We start from the raw sequence: 17,755 nt of genomic DNA on the forward strand, positions 1-17,755 counted from the left end.
ATTAAAATCCCCAGCTAATAAGACAAGGGAGTCTGGACCACAACTCTTGAGTTCTTCGTCAATGCCGGTTGGGGAGAGAGTGGAAAGACCACCCCTAGTGCCTCTAACATATATATTAAATATTTTGAGCACTCCTCCTCCACACGGGCCTCTCAATGATAGTCTCTGGAGGTCCGGTGAGTTAGTGGCTATACATTTAATGGAATATCGCAGGGAGAGGTTTACCCAAATTAACAAACCTCCGGAGGGACGCCCCTTACCTCCGTTTGGTCGAACAGCTGGTACGAAGTAGGTGGTATAACCCAGCTTATGCTGTGGTTCCCGGCACCAAGTTTCCTGGAACAAACAAATCCCAAAGGATTCGATAAATGTATTCCAATCAGGGATACTTATATTCCGAGCTAGACCGGCTATATTCCAGCTAGCTACCCTCAGAGGCGTACCCCTCCCTGCCCCAATGTTAAAGTCCTTCTAGAAGGGGTATTATCAATGGCAATGTCCATTTCAACAACGGGTGTTGCCACGGCATGAGGAGTTTGAAAGCCTTCAACCGGCAGAGTTATAATGATGCACACTCATCTTGGAATGAAAGGGAGACTGACAATCAGCTACTAAAGCAAAGCATGTTTGTCTTCTTCTTTCTTTAGTGTACTATGATGGGAAAGTGACAATGAAATTACACACTTTATGTAGACCATTTGGTCCTGACCACAAAATACCCGCCTCCAGAGTTGGTTTTTCTTTTCCAGCTGAATAATCCAGGAAATTTTTTATTTTGCAAGTTCAGTAATGGCCAACATTGTTAACCTTCAGTGGTGCTTTCCATATTAGGACCATGCTTATATTATAAGAGAAAAGTAGGTATCCATATTGCTTCCATCAAGTTGTCATACCAGGGGAATTCTGCAGGCTAAGGAGGAGGGAAGGATGCAGACAGCTTGAGGTATCCTAGGATATGCTGGCTGACGTGATGGGCAACTGTGAATTGGTGGCTGGAGGACTGTGCCTTAGTGGAGTATATTTTTGGTCTATGAGGTAGGTGGGGATATTTTCCAAATGACATTCCAGAATTCCCACCCAATGGAATGTGCACCACTGGAAACAAACAGCCAAGAAGGATTTCACAGGATGGGAATCCATAATTCTGTCCAAACCGGAGGCTAATCACGGACAACCGTTGGCAAAAGAAGAGGGAGTGCAGGGCCTAACCGGCTTGACTGCATAAGCAGAGGTGCACACAACTATCAAACTTCCATAATCTTATTCTAAAGCAGAAAAACAGAAATAAATTGAAATACCACTTTGTTATAAAAGGCGTGCTTACCTTAAGGAACACTTTCCAAGAGTTTTTGTCGTAACACTGCACAGGATTTCTGAAAAAGTCTTGGAGTGACCAGAATTTTCGGTACAGGTTGTAATCTATTGGAATAGAGCTAAGGAAATAAGGAAATCAATCATAAATCCAAATAAAATTGATATTTATCCATAAGTATTTTTCCCTAACAATGCTACGCCACAACGATTATAATGTGTTGAAAAGTTATGTTTAATCATGCGGAAACTTACTCACGTGGTTATTTTTGTGACAGTCCACTGCTAAGTTTATGACTTTCACAAATGGCAACAGTAAAAAGTGAACTTGAATTCATGCCAGTATATAAAAATAGAATTTAGAACCTATAAAAACACCTCGAACATAGACAAAGGAACATTAGAAAAGCGGATTGGTTGCAAACTGCAGTGATACATTCCTGTTCAGAGTCTAAAATTGTACAACAGTGTAATGTACAATGTATTACAAATGAAGTTGCTTTTGGAAGCTTGTATCCAACAAGAAACATTGTTTTAATATACAATAATGTTAATAACCATGTAGTTAAGAAACCACAATGAGAGATACTACCTTTAAGTTCGCAAACGCCTGAGCTGAACCTCATTGCTGTTAAATGGTTCTTTTTTTGTAACGGAGGAGAAAAAATGCATGTTGCCACTCTTTAAGTTAAAATATTTTAGGTTATACAAGACATATCTGAAACCAATGTTTCACATTTGCTTATGTTTGATATAATTCAGCTGTCTGGCTTATGCACATTGTGAAGAAATGAGGTGCATTATATGGTGTGGTTGTGTGACCTCACCATGCAATACACTTAGACCCATTTAGGACCCTATATTTCATATGTCGCACATTCAGCTCCACCCTGGGTGGCTGTGGCATTGAGCAGCAAAGCTTACACAAAGGAACAAGTGTTAAGCATTTACACAGCATTAAATCAATTGAAGAAATTGACAAGACGCTAAAGAATTCCGACACCAATATATAAAAATTAGACTGTACTTTTATGTATTTTTAGACACCACAATGAAAAAGTTCCACAGAAGGGTTCCGGAGATATAGAATTTACAAGGTATAGTAAATCAGGTTATTTCACTCAACCACTAACAAGCATTGCCAAATTCAGCGAATTTGACACTTAGAAGCTTTTTCGCCCAAAGATTTGGGCCAGTTGGAATGTGGTCATCTAGAGTCACTTTAGGAGAACAATTCAGTAGCGAGTCAGTCAGGGGGACCAGCAAGGTCTGCAGAAAAAATCACCTCAGCAGGTGAAGCAGTCTTCTGGCAGTTCCGGGCACTTTTATCCTTTGCAGGACTTTCCTATGGAAGTGTTCATGATGCAAGGGATGAAGAATGCTGAAGATGCTCGAAGGATGCTGTGGATGCGATACAATCGACGGAGGTTTTGCTGCGACTACTCCCCCTCAGTCCAGGAAATGGGTGAGGCACTCCTGGTCACAGGGTCAACGTCCCACAAATTCCTCTCAGTGCTGGCAGAAGTCCAGTTGCCAGTGGACAATTGGTTGTTCAGTATTGTGGTCACAGGCCAATCCTTGCTGAATCGGTAACTGTGCCTCTGGGGCTCCCTGATGCACTCTAACAACACTCCCAGGTTCAGCGAACTTGGGTGCAACTTTGAGCATCTGGTCCTGATCCTTGGTGCTGCACAGTGGGGGTTAGAAGCAGGTTGAAGACTTTGGGCTACCAACCTACCCCAGTAAGCTTCTCAGCTGTTGAGTCCCTGTGCGGTGAACAGGAGGCCTGCTTATTGACCCTTGGAGTCTCTTGGCTTTTGCTGGGCTCTGGAGATGACTTCTCCTCAAGTAGGACACAACAGGCACAGTCCCTCTCCTTTACTAGACACCAGGTGCAGTCTATGCCGGTGCAGCCTCATTGCTGGTTCCACTGTGCAGGGGAGGGCAGTAGTTCTTTGGTCCTTGTCCAGTCCAGTTAAGATCTGGGTTTGGGTGTGGGGGGCAGGCATGCCTTACCTATCCTCAGAAAATTACCTCAGGGAATGCAGTTGGTAGCCAACTGGCTACCAGGTTCCGTACCACCTATTGACCATTTCCTGCGAAGTGTGGCATCCCAGGATGCACCATTCTGCTCACTTCTTTTATGGCAGGACCCCTCTCCCATCATATGGAGCTCCCTAGCCCAACCCAGAGGTGTGGCTCTCAAGAGAGCTTCATTTCTCTGGAAAATTGGTTTGACAACTGGTTTACCCTATCTTGATCCAAGTGCCAGACTGTCTGCCTGCACAATGGAACAGCCCCTCCCCAGAGTGTTAAGAATTTGCCTATCAAAGGCAGCTCCTCCTTTGAAGCTTGCCTTTTGGGCCAACACCCGTGTGGCTTCCTGCGGGGGGGGGGGGGTGACACTTCCTTCCCTAAACACACCCCTATTGTATACTTTCCTGGGAGTCGTTAGCACGTCTCCCCAGGAGGATAGAAACGTGCCTTGGCTTCACGGCCCCATCTGTAACCAGTATGGCCATAGGAGATAGAAGGCAACAAGGTGTCAAGTTTGCTAAAGTTGTACGCTGCGACTTGTTACATTAATTTGAACCGGAGAATCAAGTCTGGCTTACTGTAATGAGTTGTTTGATACCTTGGATAACCCTATTTGGCCGCACCATTCTAGAGTTAGCACAGCTGAGGGGTCAGCTTGTAACTCTGCACTTGTCGGTGGGGCGGCTAACCTTTCAATATAAAAAAATGATTGTTTACCGATTTTACTATCCATGCTCGGCCGGCCATAGGGGTGAATTACACATATACCTGTGGAAGTCAGGCTTTGCCACTGCTTTAAATGGCAAAGGCGTTCCAGAAGTTAAACTGCTCTTCCAGCCTGCAAATGGCGGGCTAGGAGTCTCATTTTACTTGTGTACCACCCAGGCTGGCACAACCAGTACAGAAATCCCTGGGAGGACCCACTAACTTAGATACCCTGGGTACCATTTACTAGGGACTTGCAGGTATTTATTTATTTATTTATTTTTAGCATTTATTAAGCGCGAACAATTGCCCGCAGGCGTCTCGGCGCTGTACTTTTGTTGCTCTCCTGAATGATCTTATGAATTTTTCAGAGGTTAAATAACCATGTCTTCAGTTTCTTCCTAAAGGACATGAGATTTGGGCTGGATCTTACGGTTTGCGGGAGTGTATTCCATAGTCTTGGGGCGACAACTAGGAAACGTCTGTCTCCCCAGTTGACCAGCCTAGTCCGTGGCACTACCAGGTCATTCTGTCTTGCTGATCGTAACGTTCGAGTGGGAATGTGTGGGACAAGATGGTCGCACAAGAATTGAGGCGCTTGATGGTGTAGTGACTTGTAAACGATGCATAATGTTTTGAATTTAATTCTATTCCTAACAGGAAGCCAGTGGAGACTCCTTAAGGTCTCAGCTATTGGCTTGAATTTAGGGATGTTAAGGAGAAGTCTGTCTGCTGTATTTTGGATTGTCTGCATTTTCTTGATAATCCTGACTTGAGCATTAGCGAACAAGCCATTGCAGTAATCCAATGCTGATAGGACCCAAGCGCTGACCAATGTCTTTCCCACATTTTTGGGAAGAAAAGAAAGGATCTTCCTGACCAGTCGTAACTTATAGAAGGCAGTGGAGGCCGTCTGATTGGCATGAGCCATGAAATTTAGATTGTCATCAAAGATGACACCCAAATTTCTCACTTTCGTGACTGGTTTGGGTACAGCTCCAAAAGAAGAAGGCCACCAAGTTGGGGACCAGCTAGGGCTGAGATGGCCAAAAGTGACCACCTCGGTTTTATCGGAATTTAATTTCAGACAGTTTGCTGACATCCATTTTCCTATGGCCAGCATACCTGTTTTGAAACTTTCCGCCACTGTTTCCCCATCATTTCTGACAGCCAGTATCAGCTGTGTATCATCTGCATATGAGGTAAGGTTCATCCCGTGCATTTTGATGGTTTTTGCGAGGTCCGACACGTATATATTAAATAGTGTCGGACTAAGGGATGAACCTTGAGGTACCCCACATGGCAGTGATAACTCAGCAGATTCAAACTGGACCAGTATAACTGCCTGGGATCTCTCTGCCAGAAAAGACGGCAGTAGATCTTTTGCTAGGCCTTGCACGCCCATCTTTTCGACACGGTTGACTAAGATCTTATGGTCAACCGTGTCGAAAGCAGCCGATAAATCTAGAAGCACCAATAGTGCTGTGCCACCTTGGTCTCTGATTAATCGGATATCGTCCGCCGCTTTAATGAGCGCTGTTTCCGTTCCATGAAACTTGCGGAATCCGAATTGTGTTTCGTCGAGCAGATGATATTGCTCGATGAATTCCGCAAGTTGGGTGTTCATGGCTTTTTCGACTATCTTAGCAAGAAAGGGTAAGTTCGCGATGGGCCTGTAATTTTTAAGTTCTGCTTTATCTAAACCGGGTTTTTTCAGGAGGGGTTTAAGTAAGGTCTTTTTTAACTGGTTAGGGAAGATGCCTGTGCGAAACATTAGATTGCTTATTTGGGTAATAACTGGAATGACGGTGTCCATTAGTGAACGAAGGGTATTTAGAGGACAGGGATCCAGAGCTGATCCAGATTTAATAGTTTTAAAAATATCCTGGATTTGATCTTCAGTGACCTCTGCAAAGCAAGAAAAATTATTGCTTGAAGATGGTATATTTATTTTTTCAATGCATTGGTTATCATCTAGGTTGAATGCTGAAAATATGTCATTCACCTTGGTGAAAAAGAAGGATGCCAATGAATCACAGAAATCTTGTGAGCAAGGGGGGTTAAGGTCTGGGACACATCCCGCAAGATATTTGGTTATTTCAAAGAGCTTTTTACTTGAATTTTTAGCGCTTTCGATTTGCTCAGTGTAGTACTTCTTTTTTGTCTCTGTGATCAAAAGTTTATATTGAGTTAACAATTCCTTATACACTTTCCTATTTTCATTATCATAATGCTAGCTCAGCCAACTGGGTAGAAGCCAATTAGCCATATGAGTTTAAGAGTACAGGCACAGGCACAAGGAGGTCTGGTTAGCGGGCCTCAGTGCACTTTCAGAGTCGAACAACAAGCAGCATCAGTCCAAACACATGGGGTGGACCCTCCAAAAAGGGCATTTCCTTACTCAACAAATTAAAGTGAATAAACTACGTGAGAATATTTCACTACAGTTTAGAAAAATTGATTTGATAAAACAATTTATTCTAGCTCGATTAGTTCCTTGTTGGATGGTAGCCGCCAGCTATAATGTTGTGATATTCCCATTTTGAAATCTCCTCCAGATCTAGTTCTTTCATTCCTGTCTTCAGGATTATGGCTAGCGTTTTACACATTTGAAAGGGATCACATTATAAAACGTTCTCCATTTTCTCAAGTTTTGTACATTGAGAATTTTCATTGTTTTAAATAGGATATTAAGATAAGGGCTGAGGAAGGTATTTTGATTAAAAGAGTTAACTTGATATACATCACTTTACAGTATGCACTTAAGAATTTTTATCCTGTGCTTCAATTTATTTGTTACATGAAAGCATTCATTCTCATTAGCACCGCTTCTTTCTTTCATTTGCATTCTCATGATTTGCAGTACATAGTTGTTGTCCACCCTTGAACACAAAAACGTCTTTCTACATAGAATTATTCATTGGGCCATTATTTCCTCTATTGTTTGTTTTTCTCATCTAACAGCCATTGCTTTTTGAGATAACATTTTAATGTGCTTAGAGGAACTCATATTATAGAATCTAGAACATGTGTGTGCAAGGGCTAATTCGCCTGCATCCACCTTAGAGACTTGAAGGAGTGTTCTCAGTATTTCGTCACAACTCAGCTGCAAGCGAGCATATAAAGCAATTTCTTGAGGAAGTGATCAGTTTCTGAACTCTAGGATTGCCTCACTGTTCCTTCTACCTTTTTGGGAAATTAATTTTGTGGCTACCAAAGACCAATCATAGATTCTTCCTCGTTGATGAAAGGATAGGGTATCATGCAGTACTTTAGGACAGTCAAGTAGTTAAGTGTGCTGGTTTTCACTACCTGTACAGTAGAATAGAAATCAACGTACAACAGCAAAATTTCTTTGAAATATATGCATAGACTTTTCAGATGTAAACACATTTAATATATTACTTACCTTCGGTAAAGCTCTTTCTGGCAGAACATATCTAGCTGCAGATTCCTTACCTTTTGAATATTCCCTCGGCATCAGACTAGATCCGGGGACTTTTCTGGAGTACCTCTGTACGCTGCTAGGTGGCGTAGTTCGGCTCCACACAGATGCCATTGTGCTCCAGAAATTGTGCGCAGATACTATATATGCGCCACTCCAGCACGCTGACGTCAGTTGCTTTTGAGACTGACTGCACTTTCAGACACAGATCCCTAAAAGCAAATTGACAGACCAGTGTGCAAATTCCTAGCCATGGGCTCTTATTAATGATTAGAGTCTAATCACAGAATCGGGAGGATATGAGGTTCTTTGAGGAATCTGTGGCTTGTTAGAGTCTACTAGAAAGAGGGACACCAAAGGTGAGTGGCTTGTTCTTCCGATAGTAACTTCCAGTCACCTTCCTCACATTTTGAATATATACCAAAGCAGTACCAATTAAGAGATGGGTCTGTAGATGGACTCAAGCCAGAAAGTCCAGATGGACCGAGCGGGCAGGGTGCCCCTCTCGGCAAACCAGTCTATCCACATAATTGTGTTTCCTAATTGTAAGGAGACACGCCCAGGTAGCCCCTGGCAAATGTCTAGGAAATGGACTCCATGTGCCAGTGCAGTAGTAGCAGTTTTGGCACTGATAGAATGAGCACACAATCCTTCCGGAAGCTGCTTTTTAGCCAGTGCGTAGCAGATCTTAATGGAGAGAACGATTCAGTGGGAGAGAATTCTCTTCTGCACGGTCTTGCCTTATTTCATCCACGGAGCAACACGGAGGTACATGGAAGCGAGGAATGATCCTATAATCTGACTAAACCAGGCGCCCTCCCCTCCAGTGTGTGCTCTTGAAGCCTGAACATTACGCCTAACTAAAATACCAAATTGGTCTTATTTCACTGGGGTCATTGTACCCTTGTTCACAGATCTAAAAATCTTTTAAAGGTCTGGTGCATCAGAATAATAGGCATACAAACCACATTACTAATTCCATTGAGTGCAAAAGGGATTATCTGTTGGTCCTGATGAGTAAAGCAGTGGGGACTGCTTACGAAACATGTTGACCTAGTAGGTAGCCACGAACTTGTGTCACTTCCTACACTCTTCCCCATTTTTAACGCTCCCAGCTAGAGAACTGAATAAAATTGTTTCTTCTACTAGCCAGGGTCCTTTAAATCTTTATACCTTACACATAATCCTAAAACACTCACATCCCTTCACCACACATAGCCTATTTATCATAACAACAGTGCTCCCACGTATTCGTAGGTAGTAGCACGCCCCGCCCCGTAGAGGGACGGGAAGACCCCCATAATGAAGCATGACACTATGGGATTTATAGTGTGTGAGGGGTATTTTAAAAACACATAGTGCTTTCCGTGACAGCTCATGGATCACTCAAATTCACCTTACTTATCACTTAAAATTATAAAAAATTAAATATTATTAATTCTCACTTTTTGATAGGGTAGAACCACTTTTGTTTATTACGTATCATATAGGAGGTAGGTTCTATCCCAGTACCTCTTCAATCCCTCCCTTTGATTAATCTTTTGCCTTATTTCTCTTCAGAGAATCGAACATAGAGCTGATCGATCATCCAGTGGTCTTTGGTTCGATCTATGTTGAAGCTCAGCACTATCTTGAGGTCCAAGCAATGGAGTCTCTCCTCCTCCTTAGAGGGGTGAGGAGCAAAGCAGGCAAGGTGATGGTTTGACCAATGTGGAAAAGCCTCACAACTTTTGGCACCAAGGATGCCCTAGTCCACAGAACCAGTTTCTCTGGGAAGAATACGGTGTATGGTTGGTGGACACAAAGCTTGATGCTGAATCAGACGTCGCGCCAATGTTATGGTGACGAGGAAGACTGTCTTCAGAGTGAGAAGCCACAAGAAACAGCTGTGACTCAAATGGGGGAGTACTGAAAAAGGTAAGGAGTAAGTTAAGGTTCCACTGAGGCATGACGAAGGGGGAGAGAGGAAACAAGTGTTGTAACCCTTTCAAAAACATTGTGTAACTACAGGGCATTTGAACAAAGAGGGCTGATCCCGTAACCGCAGAATGGGCCAAAAGGTATCCTTTAATTGTGCCCAGGGCAAAGCCTTGCAGAACTAAAGTCAAAAAGAAAAAATGACGCATCCGAGAGCTCGGGCTGAAGAGGATCAATCCGTTGAGAACAGCACAAGCCACAAATTTGTCCCAACGGCATGTGTATAGTTTTAATCAAGGGACGCCTGGCTGACAAGATGACATCAACCACCTCTGGAGGAAGGTCGAAGATTTTCAGCTGTCACCACTCAATCTCTATGCATGGAGGTGGAGATTGCGAAGGACTGGGTGCAGAACCCTGACTTGTTGCTGCACCTGTAGGTCCTCCCGGAGGGTAGCGTGATCAGAGGTCACATGCTCAAGACCAGGAGCTCTGGATACCATACTCTCCAAGCCCTAATTTGAGGCCATTAGGATGATTTGGGTCCAGTCGGTACTGATCTTCTACTGAACTCATGGTAGAAGTGTTATCAGTGGAAAGGCATACAGGAGTCCAGAGTTCCAGTCGAGGCGGAAAGCATCTCCGAGCGAGAGGCGCCTTGGAAACTCCAACGCACAGAAATGTTGAAATTGTGCATTCTCAGCAGTGACGAACAGATTGAGACAAGGTTCTTTCCATTGGCGGAACAGAGTTTGCACCACCTTCTGGTGTAACGGTCGCTCGTGATCTGTGATACGCCGATGGCCTTCACGGTCTGCCTGGTATTCAATGATCCTTCCAGGTGGTTTACTACCAAGAAATTTCCGTAGAGGTCCAACCAATTCCAGAGGAGCAGGGCCTCCTGGCACAAGGTCGGTAACCTCCACCAACCCGGTTTGTTGCAGTACCACATGGCGGTGTTGTCCAAAAGCACCTGAACCAGCCTGCCCCTATGATGAAAGGAAGGCTTTGAAGCCATGTGGATGTCCCTCTGCTACAGAAGGATGATGGGCACCCAGAACTCCACCAGAGAACAAGGCCTCTGACCTTCACCTCTCCAATGTGGCCACCCTAGCCCAGAAGACATGCATTGGTCACCACTGTCAGCCCTGAGTGGGGAAGATAGAGGGGTCTGTCGCTGACCCAATCGCAGTCCAGAAACCACCACTGCAGATCCTTTACTCTCTTCTCTGAAATCTAAACATGGTTGGAGACACGCCCTTGATGTTGGGACCACTGGGACTTCATATCACACTGCAGAGCATGCATACACCACACAGCGTGCTTGACCAGTAGGATGCAGGAGGCCATCAGTTCCAGGGGCCTCAGAGTCAACCTCACTGAAATCCTGACTGAGGTGAAAGATAGAGATCAAAGCCTGAATGTCCTGGACTCTCTTTACCAGGGGAAACGCACAAACCCGAACAGTGACCAGAATGGTTAAGATGAAAGGAAGCGTCTGAGGAGAGTCAGGTGTGACTTCGGCACCTTGATAGTGCGAGCCAAGAGGACAGAAGGTTCGTCATAGTCTGGAGGTGGTTGTCAACTGCCTGGGGCGAGCCCACCTTCAACAGTCAGTCTTCGAGATAGGGGAAGATATGCACCCCTAACCTCCGAAGATGTGCTGCACCACCACCTTCAGTTTAGTAAAAACCGGAGAGGCACTGATGAGGCCAAAGAAGAGCACAGCAAACTGAAAATGCTGCTCTCCCACCACAAACCGCTGGTAACAGTAGTGGGCCCATGGGACAAGTATATGGAAATAGGCTAGAAGGAAGGCATTAAGAGGGAGCAGGACTAAAACAGGTTGGAGGCCTCTGTCCTTTTTTGCCACCAAGAAGTAGCAAGAATAACAATCATGTCCTACTTCTGGCGCAGGCATCATCTCAATTGACTCCTTTGGCCGGCACAGAAAGATGGTCCACTGTCAAAACATTGGGGAGACAGTGGAAGGTTTGGCGTGCAGAAAGGAAGGGGGAAGTCCTACCTAACAATTTGCAGGACCTACCGGTCTGATGTTATGACCAACCAACCTGGTAAGAATCATTAGATCCTGCCTCCCACTGTGTTGGAGTGCTCCACTAAGGGCACGCTTAAGTAGTTTTGTGTGCAGGGCTACTATGGGGGGGGCTGATGGGGCGATGAGCAACACAGCAGAGACCACGACCCTGCTGGGGAGCCATGCCATGTCTTTTTAGAGGGAGACATCCCTCGCACACTGTATTGACTCTGAAAAAATATCGGGGTTAAAGAGGCTCTGAGAGATGAGAGGAAGCTCAGGATCTGCATCTGGAGGCACAGAAAGAAAGGAACTACAGTCAGTGCACGGCTGAGACCGCAACCCTGCTGGTAAGCCATGCCATGTCCATTTAGAGCAAGGATACTAAAAGTACGGCTCGGGTCACATGCGGCCCTCCTGACCTTTAATTACGGCCCCCTGGTGAACAGCAGCACTGGACTGTTGTTCACTTAACAGTGCAGGAACATTCAGGAAAATGTGAAACAGACATACTTTATTTGCAGGTTAACTAAACTAAAAGGTAAAGAAGAAAAGGATGTTTTCTAGACAACTTATTTTTATCATGCATCTGCTTTGCGTCCCCCTACGCCCACCTTTCAACACCCTGACCCTCCCCTGCATGCTTCGGTGTGGCCACAGACAGTACTTTGTGGCCCACACAGAAATGTTTGCTAGTACCCATGAATTAGAGGAAGACATCCCTCGCACACTGTATTGACTCTGAAGCAATATAGGCAAACAGGCTCTGAGAGATGAGAGGAAGCTCAGGGTCTGCATCAGGCGGCACGGAAAGAAAGGAACTAAAGGCAGTGCACGGGAGTGGCACCTATATAGGCTCTGCATTTAGTTTCCAGAGGAGAATGTAATAGGGGATGAGGAGCTGCACGGTGCCACCTACTGATGTACAGAGGTACTGCTGAAAAGTTTACGGATCCAGTCTGACGCCTAGGGATTATTCAAAAAGGTGAGGAACCTGCAGCTAAAAGTCTTGGTTGAAGAGCGAGTGGTCAAGCAAAAACCCCAGTTTCAACCCCAGGGTTGTTCTGAAGTTAACAGTCATTTCTGTCTACGTCAAAGCAGATCTGCATAGTAGAAGCAGATTTTAGTTCAGCAATCATTTACAAAGTGATAGGCCACTGACCTTTTCATCAAGTTTTCTGATGGTAAGTCATCATCAACTGAATCGTAAGTCAAATATGGCAAAGGCAGATTTTCTTAGAATAGCTCTTCTTAGGCCCTTATTTACAAATAGTAATACAATATGTGTCCTGCTCAGAGGCGATGTGGAGGAAGGAGAAGTTCTGTTATGTTAATGGATACTTGATATAGTGCAGCAAATCACCCCCGAAGGGGCATCTCGGCGCTTAAGCAACAACCAATAGAGAAGCAGCCTTCAGAACAACCAGGTCTTAAGATTTTTTTTTTAAACCTAAAAACTCAGTGCATGCCCTAACAAACATGGGAAGCTTGTTCTAGTAGTAGGGGTCCAGATAAGAAAAAGCTTGTACACCAATCCTAGATGAATGAATATGGCGAGGACAGAGAAGAAGTTGACTCCTTGATCTAAGATTTCTTCTAGGAAGATATGGAATCAGTTGACCTGTAGATATTTGGGTCCATTGCCTGACAAAGCATTGTGCATCAGGCAGAGGAGTTTGCAAATTGCGCTTTTCCTTACAGGGAGCCAATGAAGTTCGTTGAGCAGAGGTACAGAAGATGTGCCCGGTGGTTGTTTGCTAACCAACCAAGCTGCAGTATTTTGTACCACCAGCATTTTAGATAGAAGAGATTTATTGAATGCTACTACAAGTGCATTTCCATAGTCAAGACGACTGATCATAGCTTGGATGAGAGTTTATCGAGAATTCAGTGGGAGCCACTGAAAGATCCTCTTGAGAAGGTGCATTGTCCTGACACACAAGCCATAAATGGATGTGCGGAGCCTTAAACAGACAGGAGTTACAAGCACATGGGGCATCTTCAACTCACACACTGTTTTCTGTACAGCCACTTTCATGGAAAAACTACTGACAGCAAGGGGCTATTTTCCATTGTTTTTCATTTGTACAAATAAGTAGAAGCAGGGAAGGAAATTTGGTTTCTATGCGAAAATAATCAGTGAAAAGGGAAAACTGTGAGCCCTAATTAATTATTCTCAATTAACAAGGCATCATTAGTTCTTCCGATATCAGTGTAATTTCCTTCCCCCTTTTTAGGTCTCGCCTGGCGTAGCAGCGCGCATGCGCTGCACGCTCTGCGAGGGCTTCTTGAAATCAATCTGGTTTGAGAAGTTCGCTTTCGGCTCCGCCCGTAATTTCCATTGGTGTGCGTCATTAGGAATCACCAATTATGCTAATTGGGGTGTAGTGATTGTCCAGGAGGCTTTTTAGTCCCTCCTGGTTACCACCTTGTCCACTTTTGGCCCCGCCCACGTGGACTGGATCTTTTACTGGCGGCGTGACACAGTGGGTGGGTGAGCACTTTCTTTTTTTATTTCTCACAATGGCGTGGCGACAGCTGTTTGTGTTCTTGTTTACTTACATTGTCGCGGCGTCCACTTCAGGGACACCGCGCTCTGAGTTCTTGCTGAGGACTGCGTTTATTTATTTAATTACGATTTGCTGCGCGATTTGCTTTCACCGCGCTTCTTCTGCCTGCCATAGCTTGTTTACTCAATTATTTAGCCGCACGATTTGATGCGAGAGTTGCTTTCACCGCGCTTGTTCTGCCTGCCATGTAGGTTTGTTCTAGCACCGCGCTTGTTCTGCCTGCCCTGTAGGCTTGTTTTGCTCATGATGGGACAAAAACCAAGTCACTCGTGGTCCATTTATCGTAATGCTCTGGCTAATAATTTAGTCGGCAAGCAAACCGAATGAGTCATGTGACGAGGATGGAAGGCCATGACTGTCGAACTTCAGTAGAAATCGTGGCGATAGAAGACAACTGCTTTCTTGCATAAGGTGTTTGCGGCGGCCATCATTGAGACTAAATATTCCCATTAATTTCTATGATGTCGCATATAAGGCCCGCTCAATACAACAAAATTCCTATCTCTGTTTTAGCTTCCATTTGTGAGCCGGGGGAGGGGTGGGGGGGGGGGGGGGGGGGGGTAGCACAGCATAATATTAAATAGCGATTGTAATACTGTAAAAAACAAGTTTGATGTACATACAATTGTATATCTAAATGACTTGAACATTTTATTTTCGGTGCTACTCTCTTTATGATGGAAACTTATCCGTACCCTGGGATAACAGGGGGCGACAACCACATTAGGGACAGGCTTGTTAACCTGCCCTGTGTATTAGGCCTATAAAAGGCCCCTGGACCATGCAGTCAAGTAAACAATCCCCCTGCTTGCTAAATGCAAATAAATGCACCCTCCCAAGAGCTTCCGTGAACCTTGTTGATTTAGTCTTTCTTTTATGTCTACTGTAAGACTGTTATCCAAACATGGCAGCGCAGGATTTGGCTTCACAGGAAGTGTTCTAGTTTCCTGCTTTAAGGGTGGTCTGATCTGTAGTTCGCTTCTCTGCTTTAGCGCCAAATTTAAAGATCGCCATCTTGCCGGACCGGCGTTCTGTTTATTGATTGTGGTATAAAGGGATATTTGGAAGAGGTTTCTGCTGAGTTTACTGTCCGGATGGCGCCCGTAACTAAAGGTAGGCACCGGAGAGGTTCTCATGGTGCTATTAACATGTCGGAGTTTGCATGTAAACACAGTCTAGTGAAGAACTATAATCTGTTACGATATCTGTTCAGAGTTGAAAACACTAGAGGTGCTGCCACTCATGTCTTCTATCAGTTGCGCGTATAGCTCTCATAAAGATGAGTATTCTAGAATCGGTTAGAAAATGTCAAAGTGACATCAGATTGTGATTTAAGTAATTGGGCCATGGACTTTTGTTTACAGGAGACCTTCTGTGTCCAAACAATTTACAATCCCTTGAGGTATTGAGACGGGGACTTGCAAACTGAGGCTCACAGCCGAAGAGTCAGTCTTGAACCAGGATCAGACTGGTACAAGGTATTCCCTCTGCACAGCACCCCACCCTCCCACTGGCCAAAGTTGCCAAGTTTTCAGTCTATGTGTGACATTTGCATGTTTTCAGTGTGCTCGTGTGTGATATTTCATTGCCTTATATCATGTGTCACTTTCTAATGGAGAGTAAAGCGGTTATGTCAGTGTATAGAAAGACGTCACACAGCAATGGTGTAGAAATAGTCTTGGAACAATAGCAAAGCTCTTTAAGCGCTTATGCAGTAACACAAATTACTTTCCTTTACGGACATGATCGCCCTGAAACATTAGTGGTGTTATTTTAAATAATAGAGATGTATTTTATTGGTGGCACTCCAGTTTGTTTAAAATGTGTTCTTTTCAAAACCTACTTCCATTCTATTCAGTGATGAAAAAGGATCATTCTCAGTATTCATCTGGACATGAAATGCAGCTCTGCCAACTTAAAATAAAATAATCTCAGGGGGGAGTGTGTTTTTGGAGGTGAAGGTGCTCATGCTAAGTATTGCCTGAGCGGCACTGATGCACACATCAAGCCTCCCCCCCCCCCCCCTTCCTCACCTAAACAAAATTAAAATCTTGATAAACCCTTCGATGTTCAGGTGTGTTTTGACACTGCTTAATGGGTATATCAGATCATTTTAAGCAAAGCGGATCAATATAGCATCATAGGATTTTGCAGGTCTCTCCTCAAAATAAATGTTAGATGACAAACAGTGAAGCTCCAAGTTACATCAAAATGAGCAAAGGAAATTGCAACAACTACTACACAGCAGATCACCAGCCAAGATCAGCCATCAAGAATGAGTTTTACTCCCTGCAACTCTTCTCCTTATCTGAAGCATGCCAAAACACGTTTCTACATTTAAGAAAGGTATTAACATTTGGACACTCCTAAACCTATATGGTTTTCCGGCGTCACCCATCAGCCGTTATCCTCAACTGCAAGCTGGTGAGACCCTTTCTTACCCTACCAGTCATGAGCAGTCACTTGAGGGCCTGAACCCAGGTGCCAATTTAGCAAGCCTTATGCAGTACCCAGCAATATCTCCCAAGAGGGCTTGTGTGGCTATGAAGCGTCCTTGGTGCTCTGTGACACCGTCTCCCCCTCAGACTTTTATCCTGTTTATTGCCACCTTAAAGGATTGGCATATCAGTAGGTGAATCCCTCCTCATGGAGCAAGGTTGTAATATTTAAATCTCTAATCAGGACACTTTGTCAGCCCTAGGATACTCCGCCTTCAAAACAATCTCTATCTTATGACTTTGGTGGAGTACCAAGGGTTAGTACTCATTACCTGTGCTTTGGCATGGTCATTTGCTACAGGGCTGATAGTCCATTGGCTGGTCTAGGACAGTGAAGAATATCTCAACCTATAAATGGGCAAACAACCACTCCACAAATCTGGAAGTGAGAGGAGCTCTTTTCTTTTTGTAAGTCAGATGTCCATTCAGACCTATACCCATAATTAAAATGCTAATATCGTCCCATTCCTTTTTCTTGACTTTGTTGCAAGGGTCAATTTGGTAATTCAGTTAAAAAAAATGAACCGGAATGCTGGCCACAGTAATTACAAGTGGCTGATATTAACTTGAGCACTCCATCCACCAAAGTTTATATGGTCCACCTGACCTGGGCTCTGTCTGGACTCTCCCTTGCTGGGCATCCATAATGACAAACAAGCTCAAAAATAATGGTGTAAAATGCAGCACCTACAAATCATCAATGGCTAGGATTAATTCAAACATTCCATGAATCAAACTTTATGCAGCAAAACATTTAATGTCACCATTTTAATTCGGATATAATATGGAGCTCAAACAATTCAGATCTCTGCAAGGCACAATAGAAAAAGAAAGCTCACTGGATGGATGACAAACCGTGAGATCCTGGACTGTCGTAGATGACTAAAACCGACGCATAAGAGGTTACATTGATGAAATGAGATGCAATTCCTTACAGAAATATGAATGCAGGCACCCTAAAGAATGGTTCTGTTGAGGGAACAACCCTCTCATGGATAGCAAACTCTTGCATTACACGCCTCCTACCCAGGAAATTTTCCTGATGCCCCCAAAAAGGTAAAAATTACTTTAAGTACTCTTTTCGGATGGCCGAGCCTCTACCCGGGTCTCAGAATATTTGTTTTTCTTGTGATCCAACAGAGTTGCAGTCGGTATGCAACCTGGAAACAAGCCCTCCATTTCTCAGACAGAGTGTCCCATGTAATAAGAAGGTTGCTCTTGAGCTAGATGAGTC

The 17,755-nt window shown here is 44.2% G+C and overlaps 1 protein-coding gene across 2 annotated transcripts in view; it reads right to left on the bottom strand.

The window, feature by feature from the left end:
- The window catches only part of THOC1 (THO complex subunit 1), a 387,395-nt gene that overhangs the window by 264,320 nt on the left and 105,320 nt on the right, over positions 1-17,755 (bottom strand). For both annotated transcript variants that reach the window (XM_085605802.1, XM_085605801.1), the window contains exon 10: positions 1,325-1,433. In XM_085605802.1, coding sequence (XP_085461928.1) covers positions 1,325-1,433 — 109 coding nt within the window. The remainder of the gene's footprint in view (positions 1-1,324; positions 1,434-17,755) is intronic.

Source organism: Triturus cristatus, chromosome 5_1, assembly GCF_964204655.1.
Source record: "Triturus cristatus chromosome 5_1, aTriCri1.1, whole genome shotgun sequence".
NCBI lineage: Eukaryota > Metazoa > Chordata > Amphibia > Caudata > Salamandridae > Triturus > Triturus cristatus.